Below are 21,013 nucleotides of genomic sequence, written 5' to 3'. Positions count from 1 at the left end.
TTTGACCCTTGCTGGATCCAGGACCCCAAGGGACTCAGGCATCATGCAAGCTAACCCCCACCAACTCACAAACATATAAATTGGGGGCCAGGGGTCCGGATTGGCCCTGATTCAGGCAAGTTCCTCCCTGCTTCCTTGGCCACCACTCATCAGTAAGGATACCTCTCAGGAAATAAAAGAGACCTGTCTCTTAAACAACCCACTGGACAGGATCCCCAAGGGCGTCCTCTATGGGGAGCTGGCCTCCAGCATCAGGCCAATTGGCAGATCAACTCTGTGTTAACAAAAATGTCTGCAAATGTGACATGAAGGCCGGCAACTTCAACATCACTGTGTGGGAATCCTTTGCAGACGGCTGTGGTACCAGTCAAATTCATAGCGGTGATGGGGGGGGGGGGGACGACCACTGGGAGGAATGCAAAGCAAATAAATTCTGCGGTGCATCTGCAGCAGCACAACTGGACGCCTTAATCTGCCCCAGCTGCAACAAAACATATCTGTCCTGTATCAGTCTCTACAGCCACAACAGATGCTGTAACCTTCCAACTGCTTGATCTGACCCCCAAAGGCGCACTCCTCCATTGTCTCCTGGGACAGAGGGAAGGCAGCCATTTTGGTCTCTGGTGGGGATGGAGGGGCCTCCACTGTAGGCAACTCTGCTGGGCTTTGGAACAAAGATTTATTCTCTGTCTTGTCCACTCTTCTCCAGGGCCTGTCTGCAAGGGAGGCTGGGAGCCCTGAAGACATCCAGGGACAATGATTCCTGAAACAGCTCACAGCTTCCCACAAGCCTCCCCCCCCCGCCACCCCTAGAGCAGCTTCCTGTCCTGATGGTTTGCTACTGGTGTGCGCTTGCCCTCTCGGCTGGCCACTCTCACCTTTGTGAAACAGCGTGAGCTGAAGCCTCCATCCAACCCATTTTGGGCAGGACTAGGAGGAGGGAAGGAAGGCACTTTGTCCCAAAAACCAGACCTGTACAAACAATGGCATTAAGGCCATTGGTTTATGTTCTGTTTTTGAAATTCCTGCATTCCAGCACTTTTTAGTTCACATAATAGCCTTAAACGAGAGAAAGCTAGAAACTTGACATTCACTTTCCATCCTCTTTATTTAAAGTGGGTCTATATGGTCTGGTTCACATTTTTTAACATCTAGAAATATCCTATGTAAGGGATTTCAATGATAAAAACATTAGAAAAGCTTATATTTGCTAGTGAAAGGTTCTCTGCATAAAGCGCTTACCATTCCAAGGCCACAATCCTGCACAGAGTTAAACACCCAGACTACAATCCTGTGTGCACTTCTCTGGAAATACGTCCCATTGAATTTGAGTGGGGATTGTTTCTGATTGAACACGTTTAGGATTGCTCTGCACAGGACACTGAAATCCATTGTTATGACACAGATCTTTGGGTAGAAGCATGGAGGACCTTACATACTGTTGACGCATATTTGTGACTTTCCTTTTGAATCAGAGCCATTCAACCATTAGAAATGCAAATGATGCAAATGTGTATGCTTCTATTTTCCAAATACTTCTCAGATGTATGTCTGAGCACAATTCCCCTCCTTTAAGCAGATATTGGAAGGAGAGTTGGTGGTGGTGCTGAGGGGCACACGCCTCGTGTGCATCTGATTCTCCTCAGTGCTGCCTGCCTCTGCTTCCTGTCCTTTTGCTCATCTGCACCACAGACAAGGCAAGGTGTGAGGCCAAGGCAGCCAGAGGGTTGCCCAACATCCCATTTCACCCCTATTTTTAGAGAAATTTTAAGCACATTTCTGGTTTAGTGCTAAAGTGTCAGCTCAGAAGTGTAAGTGCCATCATCCTCCCATTTTAGAAAAGAGCTAGAATGGCCAGACTCATTTAACTTATGTTCAGAATACTGATTCCCCAGTCCTGCAATCATGTTAGTTGCTCTTTGAGATGCTTTAGCTCTAACCTGACTTTCCTCTTCAACATTGAATACACAATGACAGATGAGACTTGCCTTGCGCCTGTTAAGAAGACTTAAGCGGATGCTTCCAAAAACTGTATTTTCTCCTTCTTTCATCACATTGTTGGCTCAAAATTATGAAACTGCTTCAATCTGCACATTTAACACTTCACACAAGTTACTTCTTTTTGTGTGCACAATCAAGACTGCAGTGTGACCAGGTGTACATTTACTTTGCTTGTGTGAACAGAAAATTCACATGCATTCTTACATATGCAAGTTGGGTCTGCTTCACATCACTGAGAGCAGATTCCTTCCCTTTAATCATAGCTGCAAGGCTGAAGTTGATTCTCAGTTCCCATTTCTTCTGATTCAATGCAGCGTTGCTCAAGTACCCTGAACAAAGGTTGCATGAACACACAGACACACACTGCTCCCCAAAATAAGTTTCATTGTCGCAATGAAGTACACACAACCTTCCTTGTTCACTTTTTGTACCCCTTACATAGCCATTCTTATAACATTGGCTGTTTGCTGTAATATGTGATTCCCAACAGCTTTGGGTAAAGTAAATAGATAAATTAAAATTCAAGATGATGAAAGGAAGTGATATGGTAGCTTTCCATGTTAGGGTTCACTCTTGCTTTATAATATGTGTGTGAAGTGCATTTCCCCCCAATTATCATTCCCATGTTCATGAAGTTATGGAATGCATCCTGTTCCTTAGAGGCCTGTCTCCTCAGTCACTTGCCACTGCCATAATATGTGGAGGGAAGTATGCAGGTCTGAATGTGAACAGCCAGCACATGCCTTGGAGCCAGATGAGATTTCTGCATATATATATATATTGATGAAAACTCCTCTGTCCTCCACACACAGAGATGTGTGAGGGCTCTAACCCAGTGGTTCTCAAACTTTTTTATTGATAAGAAATATGCTGGAAAACAAAAGGAAACAATTCATAGCAATCTTTGATTTATAGCATAGAACACAACTACATTATTATGTGATCAGGGGACACCCAGAAAGTATCAAACAATGCAGCTGCATAAGAACATGAATCTGGACAAAAAAAAGTTGTCGGAGCCCGAGCACGATTCAGAATCACCTGAGCACAAAAAAGTAAAATTAAAAATCAACCCCCCACCCAAACCAGGCGATTGCTATAACTTGTAAAAAATCCCCCCAGATGGGCATGTAGCCCCCCCCCAAAAGGACATGTGCAGGATTTCCTTTCTTTCTTATTTGCTTTGTTACACAAGAAAATCTTTAATAAAAACTAATTAAAAACAAATCAAAACAAGGATTGTCCTCAGTATCACTTGATGCTCTTGCTCTCATTTTGAAAAGATATCTATCCATATGCTGCAAATAATTTTTTATATATATACTATACTATACTATACTATACTATACTATACTATACTACACTACACTACACTACACTACACTACACTACACTACACTACATTGAAATGTTTAATTGTTTCTTTGACTGTCCTAGAATCTTCCAGGCACATGTGCCGTCAAAAGTATTGGTGCTGACCTTTAAAGCCCCAAATAGTCTCGGCCCAGAATACCTGAAGTAGCGTCTCCACCCACATCTTTCAGCCCGGACACCGAGATCCAGCACCGAGGGCCTTCTGGCAGTTCCTTCCATGCGAGAAGTGAGGTTACAGGGAACCAGGCAGAGAGCCTTCTCGGTGGTGGTGCCCACCCTGTGGAACGCCCTCCCATCAGATGTCAAGAAGATAAAGAACTACACAACTTTTACAAGACATCTGAAGGCAGCCCTGTATAGGGATGTTTTACTATGTTTTTATATGTGCTGTAAGCAGCCCAGATTGGTATTATTATTATTATTGTTATTATTATTATTATTATTAGGAGAGGGGTTGGAAGATTGTATTTTGTGAGAATCCTGTAAAATCCAACGTTAATATTACAAGGAACATTTCCCAATACCAGGGGCGCCATCTAGTGGGAGCTGGGGGCCAAGGCCCCTCTCCAAAATTTCCAATATCCCGCAGCCTGCCAGCCCCATTGGGTCTTCCTGCAACTAGTGGAAGGCTGCCCCAGCCTGCATGGTGTCCGGAAAAGCAGTGGGTGCTAGTGTGCTTCCACTGCGTGAGGTTCCACTGGCCTGCACAGCATCTTCCGACGCTGCAGGGACCAGCATGGCTTAGTGGAAGGCTGCACTGGCCTGCCTAGTGTTAGGAGACGTGTGACACCACAAGCTTGGGAGCAACTTGGCACTTGTGCGCAGTCCCCCCCCCCCAAAAAAAAAAAAACATTTAAGGAGGCCATACTACACTCATAGCTTTCCCCTTTGAAGTTGTGCTTTATCTATCCTGCTTTCTGTGCTGCTGTGGCTGTCTGTCCCATGCAAAATAAACAAAAGTATGTGTGTGTGTGTGTCCTGACTAATCAAACAGCAACATAAAACAAAATAGGGAAAAATTAAAATAAAAGTAGCAGACTCAAATAAACTTTGTGATCTGTTGCTATATGCCCAAAATCTAATAGCTGTGTTCCATTCACAGAGCTGGAAGCTCCAGAGTTCCCTAGGAAGAGGAATTAACCTCTCAGCACCCTTAATAAACTCCAGTTCCCAATATTTTAGAGGGAATTCATGACTGTGTAAATAGGTATGATATTGCTTTAAATGTATGGTGCAGGTGGGGCCAAAAACCACCAGAAGATTAATATCTGGGGCAGCGAGGGGAAGGCAGAGGGCAAGTAAGAGCTTACACAGGAATTGACGAAGTCACAGAATCAAAGAATCATAGAGCCAGAATGGAATAGAGGGTCATCTAGTTCCACATCCTGCAATGCAGGGGTTCAAGCCCATGAGCCTGAAAATGAAAGCCAAGGTAGGAACTGGGGAAAGCCAGAAGCAAAGCTGAATGAAATGCCACAGCAAAGAGTTGGGCTCAACCCAATAATAATAATAATAATAATAATAATAATAATAATAATAATAATTTATTATTATTTGTACCCCGCCCATCTGGTTGGGTTTCCCCAGCCACTCTGGGCGGCTTCCAACAAAGATAAAAAATACACTGAAGAGAGAAAGAGAGAAAGAAACCTGGGAGCAAAGCAAAGAGGACTTCCAGACCAGGTGGGATTCAGCCACATCCCAGCAAATCCCGGTTGTGCAGTCAAGGTGATTGGGAAGCCTTGAACAATAAACCCACTCCTCCCAAAAGAATGGACTTTTTACAAAATATTCCCCCTCTGGGGAAAGCTGATAGTTTTCCAGGACTTCTGCATCTTTGCAATATGCAGTTGGAAAGAACAGAGCAGGAGAAGCCTGTCCTTGTCATCCAGTAATCTCCTCCCATAGTTAGATTCGCCTAGGAATAGAAACAACGCATTGGAATGAAATGGTAAGACGTTTATAGAGCATGCAGAGATACCTTCTGTTTAAAACAGAAGACTAAATAAGACTCTGCTCAGGGGGGACTTGGAACCTACAGGGGGACACTTTTAATAAGCAGCCATATGTTAGCTGGCCTTGCATTACTAGGGATGATGGAGTTTTGTCACAAATCCCAATATACTATGGGGTTTGTGAGGGTGTTTTGTGACAGGGCTGAGGTGGGGTTTGTGATGGCCCTTTGTGAGTGGGCTGAGGCGCAGTCCCAAAAAAAAACATATAAGGAGGCCATACCACACTTGTGTGTGTGTTCTCTCTCCCTCTCTTTGTCTTCAAAAATGAGTGAACCCTGTTTGTTCTCCAGCAAAGATACACCTCTCTTGAGGGAGACTAAGGGAGCTCCCCCCACCATCCTGACTTACACCATCACCACACTATGGACATTTTAATTATATGTCATTTTTAGAAATCCCTGTCTCCTTCCACTTCATTTTCCTCCAGTGCTAAGCAGGGAGGCACCACCATTTCTGGCACCTGGGGATGCAACTACACTTCCAGATCCTCAAGGGTAGAGGGGAGCGACACAGAAGACACACTCACACCACCTTAGGCCAGGTCATAATCCCCAGTTCCGCCAGCTTTTTTATAGTCCGCTGGCAGGGTGCTTCAATCTTCACAGGGTCCTTAGCCTTCATTTTAAAGAGCAGCCTCCAGGATGCACCACCAAGACAGATCCCGCCTGAAAGTACTAAAAGCGTGCACTTCTCTTGGGATAAAGATATGGGTGTCACAGGCCTTGCAGCAGCTACTGCTGGGTCATGGGGAGTAAGTGCTGCTCTTCCTCTGTTGATGGCAGTGAGTTTCCTGCCTGTGGTGAGGATTTCAGCATTCAGTCAAGGGTTCCTAGTCCAGGCATGCTCCCTCTGGACTACGTTCCCATCCGAGGTCCACCGATCCACCAGCCTAAGGCAGGAGGCTGAGAAGAGATACGATAGCCATCTTCCAATGTCTAAAGGGCATTTTGCATGGGAAATGGAGCAAGCTTGTATTCTTCCATTAGGGAAGGTAGGACTTGAACCAGTGGATTCACCTTACATTAAAGATTTTGACTAAGCACCGGAAAGAACTTTCTGACGGTAAGGGCTGTCCAACAGGGGGGGAATGGTCTCCCTCGGGAGGTTGCGGTCTCTCCTTCTTGGAGGTTTTTAAGCAGAGGTTGGATGGCTGTCTGCCATGGATGCTTCGGTAGAGATTCCTGCATTGCCGGGGGTTGGACTAGATAACGCTGGGGATCCCTTCCAACTCTATGATTCTATTAGGACCCCTTTTATAAAAGAGAGAATTTTAATGGCACGGCCATTCTTTATTTCGGCTTCTCCCAACGGGGCCACCAAGGATCAGAAAAGCTGAAGAAGAGACCCTTCCTCCGAGGAGGCGGGAGACCCCCGGACCCGCCGCCTTTCCCTCCAGAGGCCCCGCTCCGCCTTTTGCCAAGTTGGGCCGAGGGGGCTTGGCGGGCTCTGCGTGGCTTCAGGCGGAGCCCCGGGAGCCGCTTCCCGGCCTGGAGGGCAGGCTGCGCGCGGACCCCGCGGGACCTCTCCAGACCCGGCGGCTGCCCTCCGCGAGGCAGGCCTCCGGCTTCTAGCCCAGCGGAACTGGGGCGCCCCGGGCCAGGCTGTCCGGCGCAGCCCCCCCCTCCCGGGCGCCCCCTCCCTCCTTTGTTCTCTGGGGCCCCGCCTCCCCCTCTCCCCCAGCTCGCCCATTGGCTCGCGCCGCCGCCACTCGGGTGGGGGCCCGCTCTGGCCCCGCTCCCCGGCCCTGAGAGAGAGAGCGAGCGGGAGCGCGCGGGGCTGGGCTGGGCTGGGCTGGGCGGCCGAGCGGGCGTCTCCTCCTTCCCTGCGCTGCTTCGGCCGCGTCTGCAGCCGCCGCGGGACCAGGCGGGCGACGGGTAAGGCGGGCAGGGGGGGGGGGCTCGCCAGCCCCGGCGAGGCGGAGGAGGGAGCCGGCGGCGCCCCGAGCGCGGAGACAAAAGGCGGCCCCGGGAGCCCCGGCCGCGCGGGAGGGCGAGGCCAGCCCTGCCCGGACGCTGCCAGCCGCTCGGGAGGAGCGCGCTCCTGGCTCCTGGCTCCTGGCTCCCTGCGCCGCGGCGGCGTCTCGGAGGGTGGCGGGGGCGGCGGGCGCAAGGCGGCGGGGGGGCTGCTGCTGGGCGAGCGGCAGATGCTGATGCACTTGGGGGAATTCCTGTCACAGGGAGCAAGGCAGGAGCGGAGGGTGACGGGGCACGTTCCCCGGCGGAGCGGGGCCGCGGCTGCCCGCCCACTTTCGCCCCACGTTCCTGGAAAGGCTCTGGAGGAGCCTGCCGGCCAAAGTTAGTCGCGAGTGGCAACACCCATTGGAGGCCGTGGAATGGGACTCCGGGTCATGACTGAGCGAAGTCACGCAGAGCTAAGCGGATATCCTGTGCATATCTGCCTAGAGGCAAGTTGGGCTTACTCCCAGGTAAATGTGCGTAAGATTGCCCATAGTGTGTGTCTGGCTCCTGATGACTTCTGGCAAGGAGAGTGAAAAGTGCAACCCCCAGTAAGGATCAAATGACTTTAGCATATCTAAATAGGGACTTGCCTGGTGCTGAGGGGAATTGCTTCCAGGTGACCAGGAATACATTTATTATTATTTTTTGCATTTTCTTCTTCCTAAATTAGCCTGTCAGTATGCTACAAATTGCTAACATACATATTTGTAAGCAGGTTAGTAAAAATCTTTGAGGTAGCAACTTTTGTGGACTTACTAGCAATGGGATGCTACCAAAAACAGTTACTAAAGCCTGATAAAAATCTGACCACCTGGCTAAAGGAATAGTTAAGCTACACCGCAGAATGTGTCAGGTTAGTTCCAATTAATAAATTTGTGAGGATTAAGGAAAGCATATAATTGAATAATGGATATGGAAATAATTGCCACCCTTAAAAGTATATTAGAGTAAGAAATGCAGAGCAATTGTCATTCTTACAATTTTTCATTCTTTGAGAAATTGTTTTAATGTCTACTCTCAAGTTCTCCATTTAAATATACAAAATTATAGCTCAGGAAAATATTACTAACAGAAAAATCTGTAGAAAAATATGCTTCAAACTGAGAGAAGGACATGATGAAGTAGAATGTCCCTAGATACATTTCACCCATATTTTATATGTCTAAAAGTTCAAACACTGGTTCCACTTTCCACAGAATACAACTGGTTTCTTTCTTCACTTTAAATATTGGTGTGTAAGTGCCACTGTCAGCAGAGTATTCCATACTTAGATATTTTTCATGTGCTTCCTTCTTAGATGCCATCTCCCTGTAATTAACAGGTTAGTTAATGGGTTCCTTCATCATACAGTTAAAAATATATAAAAAAACAGCAAACTGTCTTGAGGACATAATAACAAAATTAATTTTAGTTCTCCTATGTTAATTCAATAATTTTGTTCTCCATATAAGTATAAAAAATGACAGAAAAAGCATAACACATACTCTAATTCTGTTGAACCAATCATCAAGATTCAAAACTTTACATACTGTGACTCTGGTTCCCTAACCCCTTAATCCAACAACATATTTTAATTCTGATGATTTGCAGGAATGTGAGCCTGAGTACTGGGTAGCTGTAATGTTTGGCTTTAGCATCTTAAAAGGAAGTCTTAGCAGTCTTAGCAGTCATAAGGAACTGTAGAAAAATGGAGACTGATTTTCAGGTTCAGCTCTGGTCCAGTCCAGGCCAAGACATTTAAAAACAATTATGCTAAATTTGGGACCCATAGACTCATAGGATTTGCAAGTAAGTTATTTTTCCATTGAAGTGCAGTCCACTTAAGGACTACTTTGCTGAGATATTTTAGTAGCCAACCAGAGTACCCAAATGGGATTGATATCCTGTTCACTCAACTCCCTGAGCTCTTGTAACCATAAGTGAAATCTGAAAAAACAAAAAAAATTCCTTCCAGTAGCACCTTAAAGACCAACTAAGTTAGTTCTTGGTATGAGTTTTCGTGTGCATGCACACTTCTTCAGATACACCATATCTGAAGAAGTGTGCATGCACACGAAAGCTCATACCAAGAACTAACTTAGTTGGTCTTTAAGGTGCTACTGGAAGGAATTTTTTTTGTTTTGACTATGGCAGACCAACACGGCTACCTATCTGTAACTGAAATCTGAAAGTTAATTGTAAGATTGTCCAATAGAAAGATGCCAGAAGAAGACACATTGCCACACAAACTTGAAATGATGACCACCAGTCCTTGTTATTAACAATGCAGCCAAGTCCTCAAAGGTTTGACCCGAATCTGCAAATGTGCTTGCCATTGGCAATCATACTTTTTAATCTGGCAAGTGCTCCCAATCTGCTCTGGAACCTAGAGGAGGGCAGGGTTCCTTCCCATCCTCTCACTGAACCCTAAAAACACTTGGAAAACAATGGGGCATCTTTGTGCTTTCCAAGCGTCTCTGAACTCAGCACAAGCTCAAAGAGATACTGCACCCTTATTTGGGCTCCAAAGAAAGGCAGAGGCTTTCCCTGACTCCCAGTGGCCCTCTTTTCTTCTGCAGGGTCCTGCACTAAAATGGAAAATATCATGGCCTGTAGGCGCAACACTTAGCAGAGTTAAGTTCAGGTATAACTTGGCCTGGATTTAACCAGAGCAGAAAATCTGCTCAGAGCTGGGAAGAAGTTCCACTGGTTCTCAAAGGGTTTGGAATGCTCCCAGATGCGCTGTTACCGGTTTATTAGACCACATGTGAGCCACTGTCAGCCCAGGGGGTTGCCAGCCCATTCTGCCAGCCCATTCTGCCCCTGATCTCTTGATGCCTCCTGGTTGCCGTGTTCTTCCATCTCATCAGAGTCCCTTCCTACCAGTTCCCTGCTCCTTTTTCTGGTCCTTTCAAAATGTGTTTCCCCTCTTTCTGTGTGGTTGGAGAAGGGACAGAATTTTACTTGATTAAAATATAATTTATGCTTGGTTTTATTTTGTTTATTCTTGGTTGTAGGTTTAGAGGACAGCTGTGTTTTCCCCAGATGACTGAAAACAAATTGGTAGCCTTCTGTGATTTGTGCATCTATATAGAAATTACTTTCATGTACTTGGTTAGAACCGTAGCTTTGTTAGAACCGTCTGCTTTAAAAATATATTTAAAAATTCTCAGTATACTTAATTTGAGAGCAGTCCTATCATTTGGCAGGGCTTGCTTTTGAGAAGAATTGAGAAATTTAATTTGAGGTAGTTTTTCTGAAAATTTTAGGGTGGTTTTTATACCAAATTAAATAATTCCATCATTAATCTGCTCTGCATCTCTTCCTGTATGATGCATTGCCTCAAGAATGACCAATTGTCATTTTTATTCCAGATTCAAGTTCAGTTCTCCACGTTCCCATATCAGTTTGCAACTTAAAAAATCATTGTGAAAGTTTTCCAACATTTTATTGCCAGTCTCCTAATATTTGCATGTAATTTTGTTTGATTTACACAGTTTTGCAAATATAATGCATTTTGATATGCTATTTTAACTAATATATGTGTATCCTTATGCACATTTTTATATGCACCATTTGAAGGGAGAACAGCATCACAAAATTTGGAGAAGTGCAGGTTTAGAAGGCTAGCAGTCTTTGGGTTTACATATTAGGCAGGTTTGCATTAAGATCCAAACTGAATTTCTCAATAGATTAGTTGGGTATGACCCATTATCTTTTCCTTTAGGCAGAGGATTGAGCAGAGGACCAGCAACTAAGAGCTGCAGAACAGGGGGATCAAAGAAGAAAAGCATTTTAGTTCAGCAATTTCCCCTAAATCGGAGATGACTAATATTCTTGGAGTGAGGGCCAAATTTGTCCTTGGCCAACTCTCCAGGGACCTCATGCTAGTGGTGGGGCTTTGCAAAAGTGGGTGTGGTCATCATGCAAACTCACACATGCGCTTTAGGATGTGCAAGCATAGGCAGACAAGCACAAAAGGCTCCCACCCACCTCTCTAATCGATCTCATGACCAGAGTAGAGGCAATTTACATCCCTTTCAGTGTGCTGGGCTCTATCTCTGCTCACCCCAATATCTATTTTATTTCTTTATTTTGCCTGTGCCACCAAAATCTGTAGGGTCTGAGGGGCAGAAAAAAAAATCTTGGGGAGTTCAGATCAGGACCCCACACTGGGGTTAGCTTCCCTTTTTCTAAATTGTATAATTCCCTAACCTGCAGGTAAAACTTGATAACATCTCTGTTTGACTTTGATTTGACCTGGCATTGTCTTGGTAAGCAAAATTTGACTTTGGTTTAAACTGTAACTTGCTAATATCTGGAAAAGGCTGTAGTTACATATGACCATCTTATTGATAATATTGCTACCACCGGGGGAATTTGGGAGCCAAAATGCAACATTATCTGTCTATTCAAATTAATGTCATTAACTCTTACGTCCACAATATATTTTGAAGACTCATTTGAAAGCAACAAGATTCCAAGGTCTGAAAACAATAAATGGGTTAACGACAAATATGCTAAATATTGCTTAATCTAAGGGAGGTAATATATTTTCCTGCTTTTAAATAACTTTACATGGACTATTGCCTTTCAAAGGTGTTTTGGGACTGAATTATGGAGCACAGTGGACCCCAAATTTGTTTTTTTGAGGTCTGCTACAGTTAGGTCTTCGTACATAGGAAGTGGTGTTGAGGACTGAAGTAGGCTTTTGGACAATGACCTCCTGAGTGTGTAGCACATTTGCTTCAATATTGGTTGTAGTTGCATTTCATAAGGAGGCGGTTGTTTGTTACCAAGTAAGTTCTCTTTGAAGCTACTTGCGAAACCCACAGACAACAATTGGATCTTAGAGAATGAAAGCTACTCCCAGATGATTTGAGGGCTGAGGATGATAATAGAGCTAGGAAATGAATGAAGCACAGATTAAAAGGAGGATGTGGAATGAATTATAACCTGCACTTTTTTTGCTGGTGTTGCCTTTTAAAATCAACTCTTATTTTAGAATCTTGAATGTATGATTTACATCTAGTTCCTTGACAGATGCTTGCACAGTCATTAACTTCCAGACTATGTGAACCGCCCTGGTACCTCTGAGTATAGAGCAGTATAATAATAATAATAATAATAATAATAATAATAATAATAATAATGTCAGTGACCTCTTTGGAAGGAATGCACAAGGTGAAGATGGTATAGGTTGGCAGTCATTCATATCATTGTGATATGGTTGGCTGGTTTACTCACTGTGAAAGAATGGTCATGGCCTTGACAAAAAGAATCATAGAACAGTAGGGACCCTGAGGATCATCTAGTCCAACCCTCTGCAATGCAGCTGTTCCATATGGGGATAGAACCTGCAATTCTGGTGTTATTACTACCATGCTCTAACCAACTGAGCTATGCAATTTTCTTAGTGTCTGTCAGTTGTCCCCTTTCTCTGGAATGGACAATTCATCTGCATGAATAGGGGCTTGGACCTGTGCACCACAAGGTGTGTTTATATGTGTGTGCGGTTTTTGGGAAATGAATGGGTAGAAGAACATAAGAGCAGCCTGCTGGATCAGGCAGTGGCCCACCTGGTCCAGCATCTTGTTCTCACAGTGGCTAGCCAGATGCCTGTGATAAACCCGCAAGCAGGATTTGAGCACCAGAACACTCTCCCTTCCTGTGGTTTCTAGCAACTGGGGTTCAGAAGCAGGCAGAGAGAGACAGTTTAGTAGGGGTTAGCTGAACCTGAGTGCCACTTTAGAGCAGTGTTTCACAACCTTGGGTTTCTAGCTGGTTTTGGACTACAACTCCCATCATCCCTAGCCAGCAAGACCAGTGGTCAGGGATGATGGGAACTGTAGTCTGAAAACAGTTGGGGACCCAAGGTTGGGAAACGCTGCTTTAGAGCAGCCTGTCATAGCTGCTCTCTAGGAGTTGGATTGATTCTCTCTGCTCATAGGACCACTTTGCTTATACAGTATATTTGTAAATTAAAGAAATATTGTAAGGATGCCCTAAATCCCCAGCATAGGTGCTGCCTCCTAGGGACCAAAGCAGTTTCGGCCCCCATAATATTTTTTTAGGGGAGCGGGTCCCTCAGTATTCTGAGCGCTTCTGATCATCTGGATGAACTGGTGTGTCTGATCTTCAGTGCTTTCTCATTCAAAGGAATTTTAACCTTGTTGTGCTGTCTTGGAACACCTCACCACTTGGAAATATGTGTGCTATGTCCTAATATGGTGGCTGACAGCAAGCAGGTGAGGATAATGGTGCACTATTTTGTTAATGGTGTGCTGTCTCTAGGGAAAGATTTGTCAGCGACTCTTGCCAGAATCATTCTTACCTTGAGAATATGTTACTTTGATAAGTTAGGAACATGTAAAGAGGAATTGATTGCAATTGTTGTCCATAAAATCAGACTAAAATTTGCTGATGTGTTTCCTACCAAGGTGAGCCTTTGGTTGGTTGGTTTGGTCTGCCATGCTTTCCCCTGGATTCTGTGGTTATTAAAAAATAAATGAAACTGAAGTCATACCAAGGGGGAGCCTAGCAGGCTGGTGCTGAGTAACTGCATCTCCTTGAAAAAGCTGCCACCTTGATCTGGGGGCCAGTTCACACTTAAATGTAAGCAGTTGTGCCCTTCCCCAGACACAGGTGTGTCTTGCGAAACACTGGGATCTTCCCTCTTAAGGTGGTAGACCTGTCAATTGACTGGTGAAATGCTGACAAATGACTTTCTTATTTGGCTGTTGTCCACTGTGTACATGACAGCTTAACTTTTTATTTATTGTGAATAGCACTAGAAAGAACGATATTTGCACATTTTTGTTGTGGTGGAGATGGGGTGTGTGTGCTCGTTTTGATCACTTCTGGCAAACTGATGCCTGATGTAATGTTTCTTTTAGAGACTTGTAGTCTCTCTAAACTACGCCCCTCTGCACTTGGCATATAGCTGCTCAACTTTCTCCAATTAGGTGTGGTTCTCGTCTTTTGGAGTGTTAAGTCAAAGACACTCCTGGCATCTGAACTCCTCCATTTGTGGAGAAGTGGTGCAGAAAAGGAACAAAGAGGTATAATGGCATATGGCATTTCAAACAATTTGCAGAATTGTAAACACTTCGCCTGTGTTCTGCTGGATTACTTGGCTAACAAGATCCAACATATTGTCTTTTGAAAACTCAAAACGTTTTGCTATGGTATCGAAAGACACCTAAAAAAGTGATGTGAACAGAATTATGTTTTACTCTGGTTACTGTGTCAACTTCAAACTTACGTATGTTGTTTACAATTAAAAGATTGAAAGCATAAGATAAAAGAATACAACATGGAAGTTGAATCACAACACAATAAAACCAGCAACACTGTAATGTGAATTATCTCTGAGCATTGATATACCACACTGAAATTTATTTATGACATAGTTCTCTCTTGGAAGTTCAAATACCTAATCCATACCCTCCCTCGTGTTAATGGAGGATGGGGTGGGGAGAGGATTATGAAATATATTGTAATGTGATATCTGAAGCAAGACCTCTGTAAGATTTGCCTCTACCAGTTATTTGTGTGTGTCACAGCTGTTTTCTACAGACAGTTGGCAGCTGCACACTCAGACAGACAGGCCATGCCAAGTCCCATAGTGACCATTTTCAGCCATATGTTGATGAAGGCTTGATAACGTTGATGGTAATGGGAAGACTTAATGAAGGATTTTCCTTTTTCCTCCTTTGCCAAGAGACATGCCCCCCCCCCCCCAAGCAAAAGAAACCTTTCAGTTACACTTCTAGTGGTAGGTTTTGACTTGCTTGTACAAAATATAAAATCATTTAAATATTTAAGAGGTAACTCAAATGTGTAATTCTTTGTGGAGGGCTAAAGATGAAAACAAATGAAAAGTGCTATTAGGAATTGCAGGTTGACAAAATGAAATGGCAAATAAAGTCTTCTGGCTTTTTATTTGCAAAGGATTCTGTTGGTGCAGAAGTAATTGAAATCACATAAAAGTTAGGAATGTGTGTTTGTTTGCAGTGTTTAATAATTCAGTGTGGTGGTGTTTTAAGGAAGACAGATGGCAGCAATAGCTTCTTAATTCTGATATGAGCCTTATTAATTTTCAAGTGAGCAACAGAAGCAGCTGGCAAGATGAGAAAATCCATCCCCGTTGTAGTGTGGTTAGTGGTTGTCATTGCCTGAGCCAGAGGACTCAGCTGGGTGCAGCCCTGATGGCCAACTAATGAGAGTCTCAGTGTAGGACAAATCTTCCTCCTGCCTTTGAGATGGTATGGGGATCGGCATATCAGCGTACTGTATTTATCCATATTTTGTTTATACTTAACATTTAATATGCAGCAGATATGTAGAGCTGCTCATAATGTGTGTCTCATAATTGGAAATGCATGCTCCATCTTCTCTTAACGCAAGAATTGTCTTGGTGGAAGAGACCAGAGCTCCTCCTCACTTAGCGTTCTGCTTCCAACACAGCCAGCCAGATTTCTCTGGGAGCTCACAACCAGGGACTGGCTACTTCTCCATGAACATTGGGAGGGAGGTTATTGGTTTGTTTTGTTTATTCTGGATTTTTATGCTGTGAACCACTCTAAGATACTCAGATGATGGCATAAAAAAAAGAAATATAAACATTTCTAATTCCGTTAAAAGCAATCTAGGCTTGTGGCCATGATTAATAGTTATCCAGGTGTTGGTACACTTACATCTAAGTGTTCATATACAAAATTTTGTTTCTGAGAACATCTGAACCAACCAACCAAATTAATCTTTACATTCATTTTTTATAGTCTTGTTGAAAGTTAGGTTTGTTCATTATGGGAGGGCTGCCCCCTTTGTGTCTCTGCCCTCATTGTATCCTTTTTTGTGCTGCCAGATCAAGGGTGAGGATGGATATATACCACCTGGGAATTGACCGCTCTCATGATCTCTCAGTTGTGCTGCTCTCCCCTAGGCAACATAACAGCATCTTCAATAACTGTATCTAATTAAACCTTGCTTCTCAGAAAGTTACCTGGTTATCTTTATGGATAGCCTTAAATAAAGGGTGGTGTAGTTTGATAAATAAATCTAGCAGTTGGTTTTTCATGGCATCAGAAATTTTATGGTCAATAAATCTGTTTTGCTTTCTCCTACAGAACAGACAATATTAAGTCTGTGCTATACTGTCAGTACATGAAAGATTTGTTCTAATCTATTAAGGCTCCCTGCATTCCATCACCTGGATCATCTTAGCTGCTCTGCTTCTTTTTTTCTGTGCCTTTGCATATGAAGGGCAGGTTCAAATGTTACTAGAAAGCCCAGAGCTCTTCCTCATGGTTCCTCAGACATCTAAAAGCTGTTTACATCACACATTTACCCAAATATGTGCAGTGTCCTGTTTCACCATAATAATCTGGCAGTGTAGGGCACTTTAAACTCATCCCACCCCTTGGCTTCCAGATGTTAATGTTTGTAGATGAGCATCAATAAAGGGAAGAATGTGCTCTAGTCTAATGAAGGGGGTAGGTAATGCTTGAACTGGCTTTGCTGCAAACTGTTTATCCGCCTGTCCAAGGGATGAGCACTTTCTGAATCCTCAAAGATGTCTCATTTTCCTGACAGTAGTCTAGAGGCCAGAAGTATGTTGTGCCAAATAAACAGACTGTCAGTGAAGGTGGACTATAAATGCAGAAATGTGAAAAATGTCATCAAGCGAAGGGTTAGATGAAATTGGTTTGGGTGGTGGATTTACCAGTTGGACATCTTACCCTTATCCATAGAAGTCTAAGTGTCCTTTCCCTTCAGTTGCCTGTCACTGGATTGCCTTGGTATAAATACCATTCCTACCTGTTGTTCAAATGGTCTCAAACAACAATAGACAGGAAGCTGCTATGTACAATTTAAACCACTACCAGCAGCTTCCTTTACAGTTCTGCTAGGCTGCCTGTTCTAAATGTCATTTTTATGCATATTTTCCTTATGCAAAATTGTTTTTATTTTGTTTCAGCCATGGAAGAATTAATAGTTGAACTACAGCTGTTTCTTCAGCTTCTGGACCATGAATACTTAACAACCACAGTCAGGGAGAAAAAGGCAGCTTTGAGTAACATTCTTCTGAGGATACAATCATCAAAAGGTTAATGCCAGATTTATGTTATTAGCATATGGTATGGGGTGAGGTAAGACTGTGTTTAACCCAGAGCACTAGGAAAACAAAACCTCACCCAGTTCCCCCCCTCCTCATCTTGTTGCAGTCTGGCTTACAGGTTCTGCACCCGAGTAGAACAGCATTTCCAAGTGGCCAATCTTGCAGGGGTGAACCTTCTGGTGGTTCCCTCACTGCGAAAAGTGGGGTTACAGGGAACCAGGCAGAGGGCCTTCTCGGTAGTGGCGCCTGCCCTGTGGAACGCCCTCCCAGCAGATGTCAAGGCAATAAACAACTATCTTACTTTTAAAAGACATCTACAGGCAGCCTTGTTTAGGGAAGTTCTTAATGTCTGATGCTGTATTGTGTTTTTAATATTTGGATGGAAGCCGCCCAGAGTGGCTGGGAAACCCAGCCAGATGGGTGGGGTATAAATATTATTATTATTATTATTATTATTATTATTATTATTTTAATTATTAGTGCTGAGGGAGGGAGTATGGTCAAATTGGGCACAAACAGTTCATGCCTCTAACAGGGAACAGGGGTGCTTTATGGAGTAGGGGGGGAGGAAGGAGGAGGGTTAACTCTTCTCTGCACAGCAATTAGGCTTGAAAGCAGCTTCTCATTCAGCCCAATGAAAGGCTGTTTTCAAGTCTCATTTCCCAGTGTGTGAGGGACTTCTTTTTTAAGGGGTGGTGGTGTCACAGGGCATGGAGAGTGGAGGGTTGACCACTTACTTTCTGACCCTTCTAAAACTGCCACCCCATGGCATTTTGTCTTGAAAACAGCCATTGGTTTCAGTTAAAGGCTGTTTTCAAGGGAGGAGGGGGTCTTTGCACTGGATAGGCCACAACACTCACTAGTGCCCTATTCCCAGAGGAAAGATTTGCATCATTCTCTTCACGCCTCAAGTGAGGGCAAGAGTGCCTTCCCATTCTTTTCTTTGCAGCTTCAAGGATGTTCCCTCATGATAAGCTTTAGTGGCTTCTTAAAGTAAGGATTCTTAACTCCCCTCTTGTTTTTATTTTCATTTAGCAAGTCACTGCCCTTGTAATGTGTTACTCCTTCTCTCCCACCCCATGTCCTATGTGTAAGCTTTGAGTTGATGCCATGGTAAGCATCACCGACTCCATTAATTAATACCAATTTTACATAGTCTTTTCCCCATCCTCACATTAGATTTTGAAATAAAAGAAAATGCACAGAAACAAGAGGTTACCAGTAACTTACCTGCTCCTCCTCAGATGCCTCTGCCAGAAATTCCTCAGCAATGGCTGGTGAGTATATTCTAAGTGTTTGCAAATGAAGAGATCTTTCTCAATTTTATTTAATAGTACACCTTTGGAATTCATTTACCTATTTGTTTATTTGAATGTATAACCTGTTCCCTCATATCTATTGAAAGTGTGAAAGCATATCCAGTAGGATGATTTGCCATACCTTTCTTGCCATACCATCTACTTGAAGAGCAATTTGACTTTCATTTTTAGCTAATACTGTCCTTAACAGATGATCCACCAGGTCTTCCTGTTCATACTTAAATATAATTGAAACAAATTTGCTTATTGACTATTCCCAGTGTTTCGTTTTCAATGAAGATACTACACCAAATTTTCACCCAATTTTAATTGATTTCCGTATTTGATGCCTGCCAATTAATATTTTGCGATATTGGATAGCTGACATGTTAATCAGTCTCAGTTGTTTTCATACTTCTATCTTCAGGGAATAATTGCTCTACTGACATATGCCAAGGGATTTATCTGTGTTCTCCACAGAATCCCTGAACATTGTACAAGATGCTGCAGTGTGTTCTTGGGTCTTGTACTCACTTGGGTCTTGTAACACCAGACATTCCTGTGGTTGCACATTGCAGACCAAGGGCACAAGCTGTCTTTAATCTACTCCTCCAAAGAACTCAGGGTACCCTGGGACATAGTGTGAAAATCCCTCTTACAATGTAAATGACTATATTTTATGGCTTGAATGCAATAGAAGTAAATATTAGACAGTATTTGACAGCTAGCATATAATTTAACTTACAGCATTTGATAGACTATATTTGTTAATATTTAGTTGTTATTTGATAACATAAGTTTATAATTAGTATTTTGACTGTTGGTAATTTATTTATTTAGGATAATTAAAAACAAATACAAAAATACCACTAATTTCCCATTTTGACACAATGAACAACTAAATAGTGCATCTTCTTAGCACATTATGCATAAAAATCAGCTTCACAGATGGAAATAAAATTCAACATTGTAAAACATAGCAAACTGCCAAACGAAAATCCTTTAAGGACTACAAAATAGAATATTACAGATGAAAAGTGTAATTTCCACATTTTAAACAACAGGATCAACAATTGGGCAAAAGAAAAATCAAGTTGCTCTTCCCATCCACATATGCAAAAGCAGTCACAATCCAATTGCATTCCCAGCCCCCTATACAACAAAAACATAATTACTGCTAAAAATACATCACATTCTGTTCCACCCAAGCACATTCTATATATGAACAACACATTCACACTAATGAAACTCAAAAACACCCTAAACTAATATGCTCATTACTATTCTAGAACACTGTCAGATCACACTCTTGACACTATTCCCACAGTTCAACTTCCCATCCTCAAACAACAACATACAGTGGTACCTCGCAAGGCGAATGCCTCAGAAGACGAAAAACTCGCAAGACGAAAGAGTTATTCATTTTTTGAGTTGCTTTGCAAGACGATTTTCCCTATGGGCTTGCTTCGCAAGACGAAACATCTTGCGAGTTTGTTTCCTTTTTCTTAAAACCGTTAATACCAGGGTGCATCCGTGCTTCACAAGACGAAAAATCCGCAAGACGAAGAAACTCGCAGAACAAATTAATTTCATCTTGCGAGGTACCACTGTACTCGCATGCCTACTCTGTGAGACCCAGACAAACCTGGACAAATACTGACATGCAAGCAATAATTCATAAACACCCCATGAACAAAGCCTTCATGCCAGGCACTTTCCTCTCCATCTCTCACTCTGCAGGAGCAGGTGGGCAGAATCTCCAGTAGTTCTGAAGGTTATAGAAACTACTTCCTCCACCTTTCTCACAACCGTGCAGTGACGCTTCACACTACACCAAGAAAAATAATTCTGTAAACCTGATGCCTCATATAAATACCCCTCCCTTCACCTCTCACCTAAGGGACCAAAGCTATCCTAATATCAGGCTGTCTGCATTCTCCACCTTAAAGAAAAAACACATTCTAGCTCACTAATAATGTTTATATGCTGCCAGAGAAATATCTGTTCAATCCTATAACTAATAGTGAAATTCTTCCAGGTATGGCTGCTTGGAGTCCTGAAGAGAATTAATCCACACCACATATTGTTTCAGGTCCCACTTGCTTTCTTCCAATTCCCAGCCTGAGTAATTTTTACTTGTATTTGTTCATTCTACCACAGCTGTTATAATAGCAACATGATAATGTTTAGGGATCTCCATCCCTCCTTCTAATGACTTTCTCAACTCAGTGATTTTATTATTCCCAATCAGTCTCTTCAACTTGG

The 21,013-nt window shown here is 43.2% G+C and overlaps 1 protein-coding gene across 6 annotated transcripts in view; it reads left to right on the top strand.

Moving 5' to 3' along the window:
* Positions 1-7,109: 7,109 nt before the first annotated feature.
* Positions 7,110-21,013, top strand: part of AFAP1 (actin filament associated protein 1) — a 51,454-nt gene continuing 37,550 nt past the window's right edge. For 2 of the 6 annotated variants that reach the window (XM_083748606.1, XM_083748601.1), the window contains exons 1-3: positions 7,166-7,264; positions 17,310-17,438; positions 18,630-18,727. In XM_083748606.1, the coding sequence (XP_083604732.1) occupies positions 17,312-17,438; positions 18,630-18,727 (225 nt within the window). In that variant the 5' untranslated portion in view covers positions 7,166-7,264; positions 17,310-17,311. Of the gene's footprint in view, positions 7,265-7,439; positions 7,816-17,309; positions 17,439-18,629; positions 18,728-21,013 lie in introns of those variants that run through there. The other 4 variants (XM_083748603.1, XM_083748604.1, XM_083748605.1 and 1 more) reach the window with 4 other exon arrangements.

Source organism: Podarcis gaigeae, assembly GCF_964106915.1.
Source record: "Podarcis gaigeae genome assembly, chromosome: 7".
Lineage (NCBI taxonomy): Eukaryota > Metazoa > Chordata > Lepidosauria > Squamata > Lacertidae > Podarcis > Podarcis gaigeae.
This window is presented reverse-complemented; position numbering and strand designations above follow the sequence as displayed.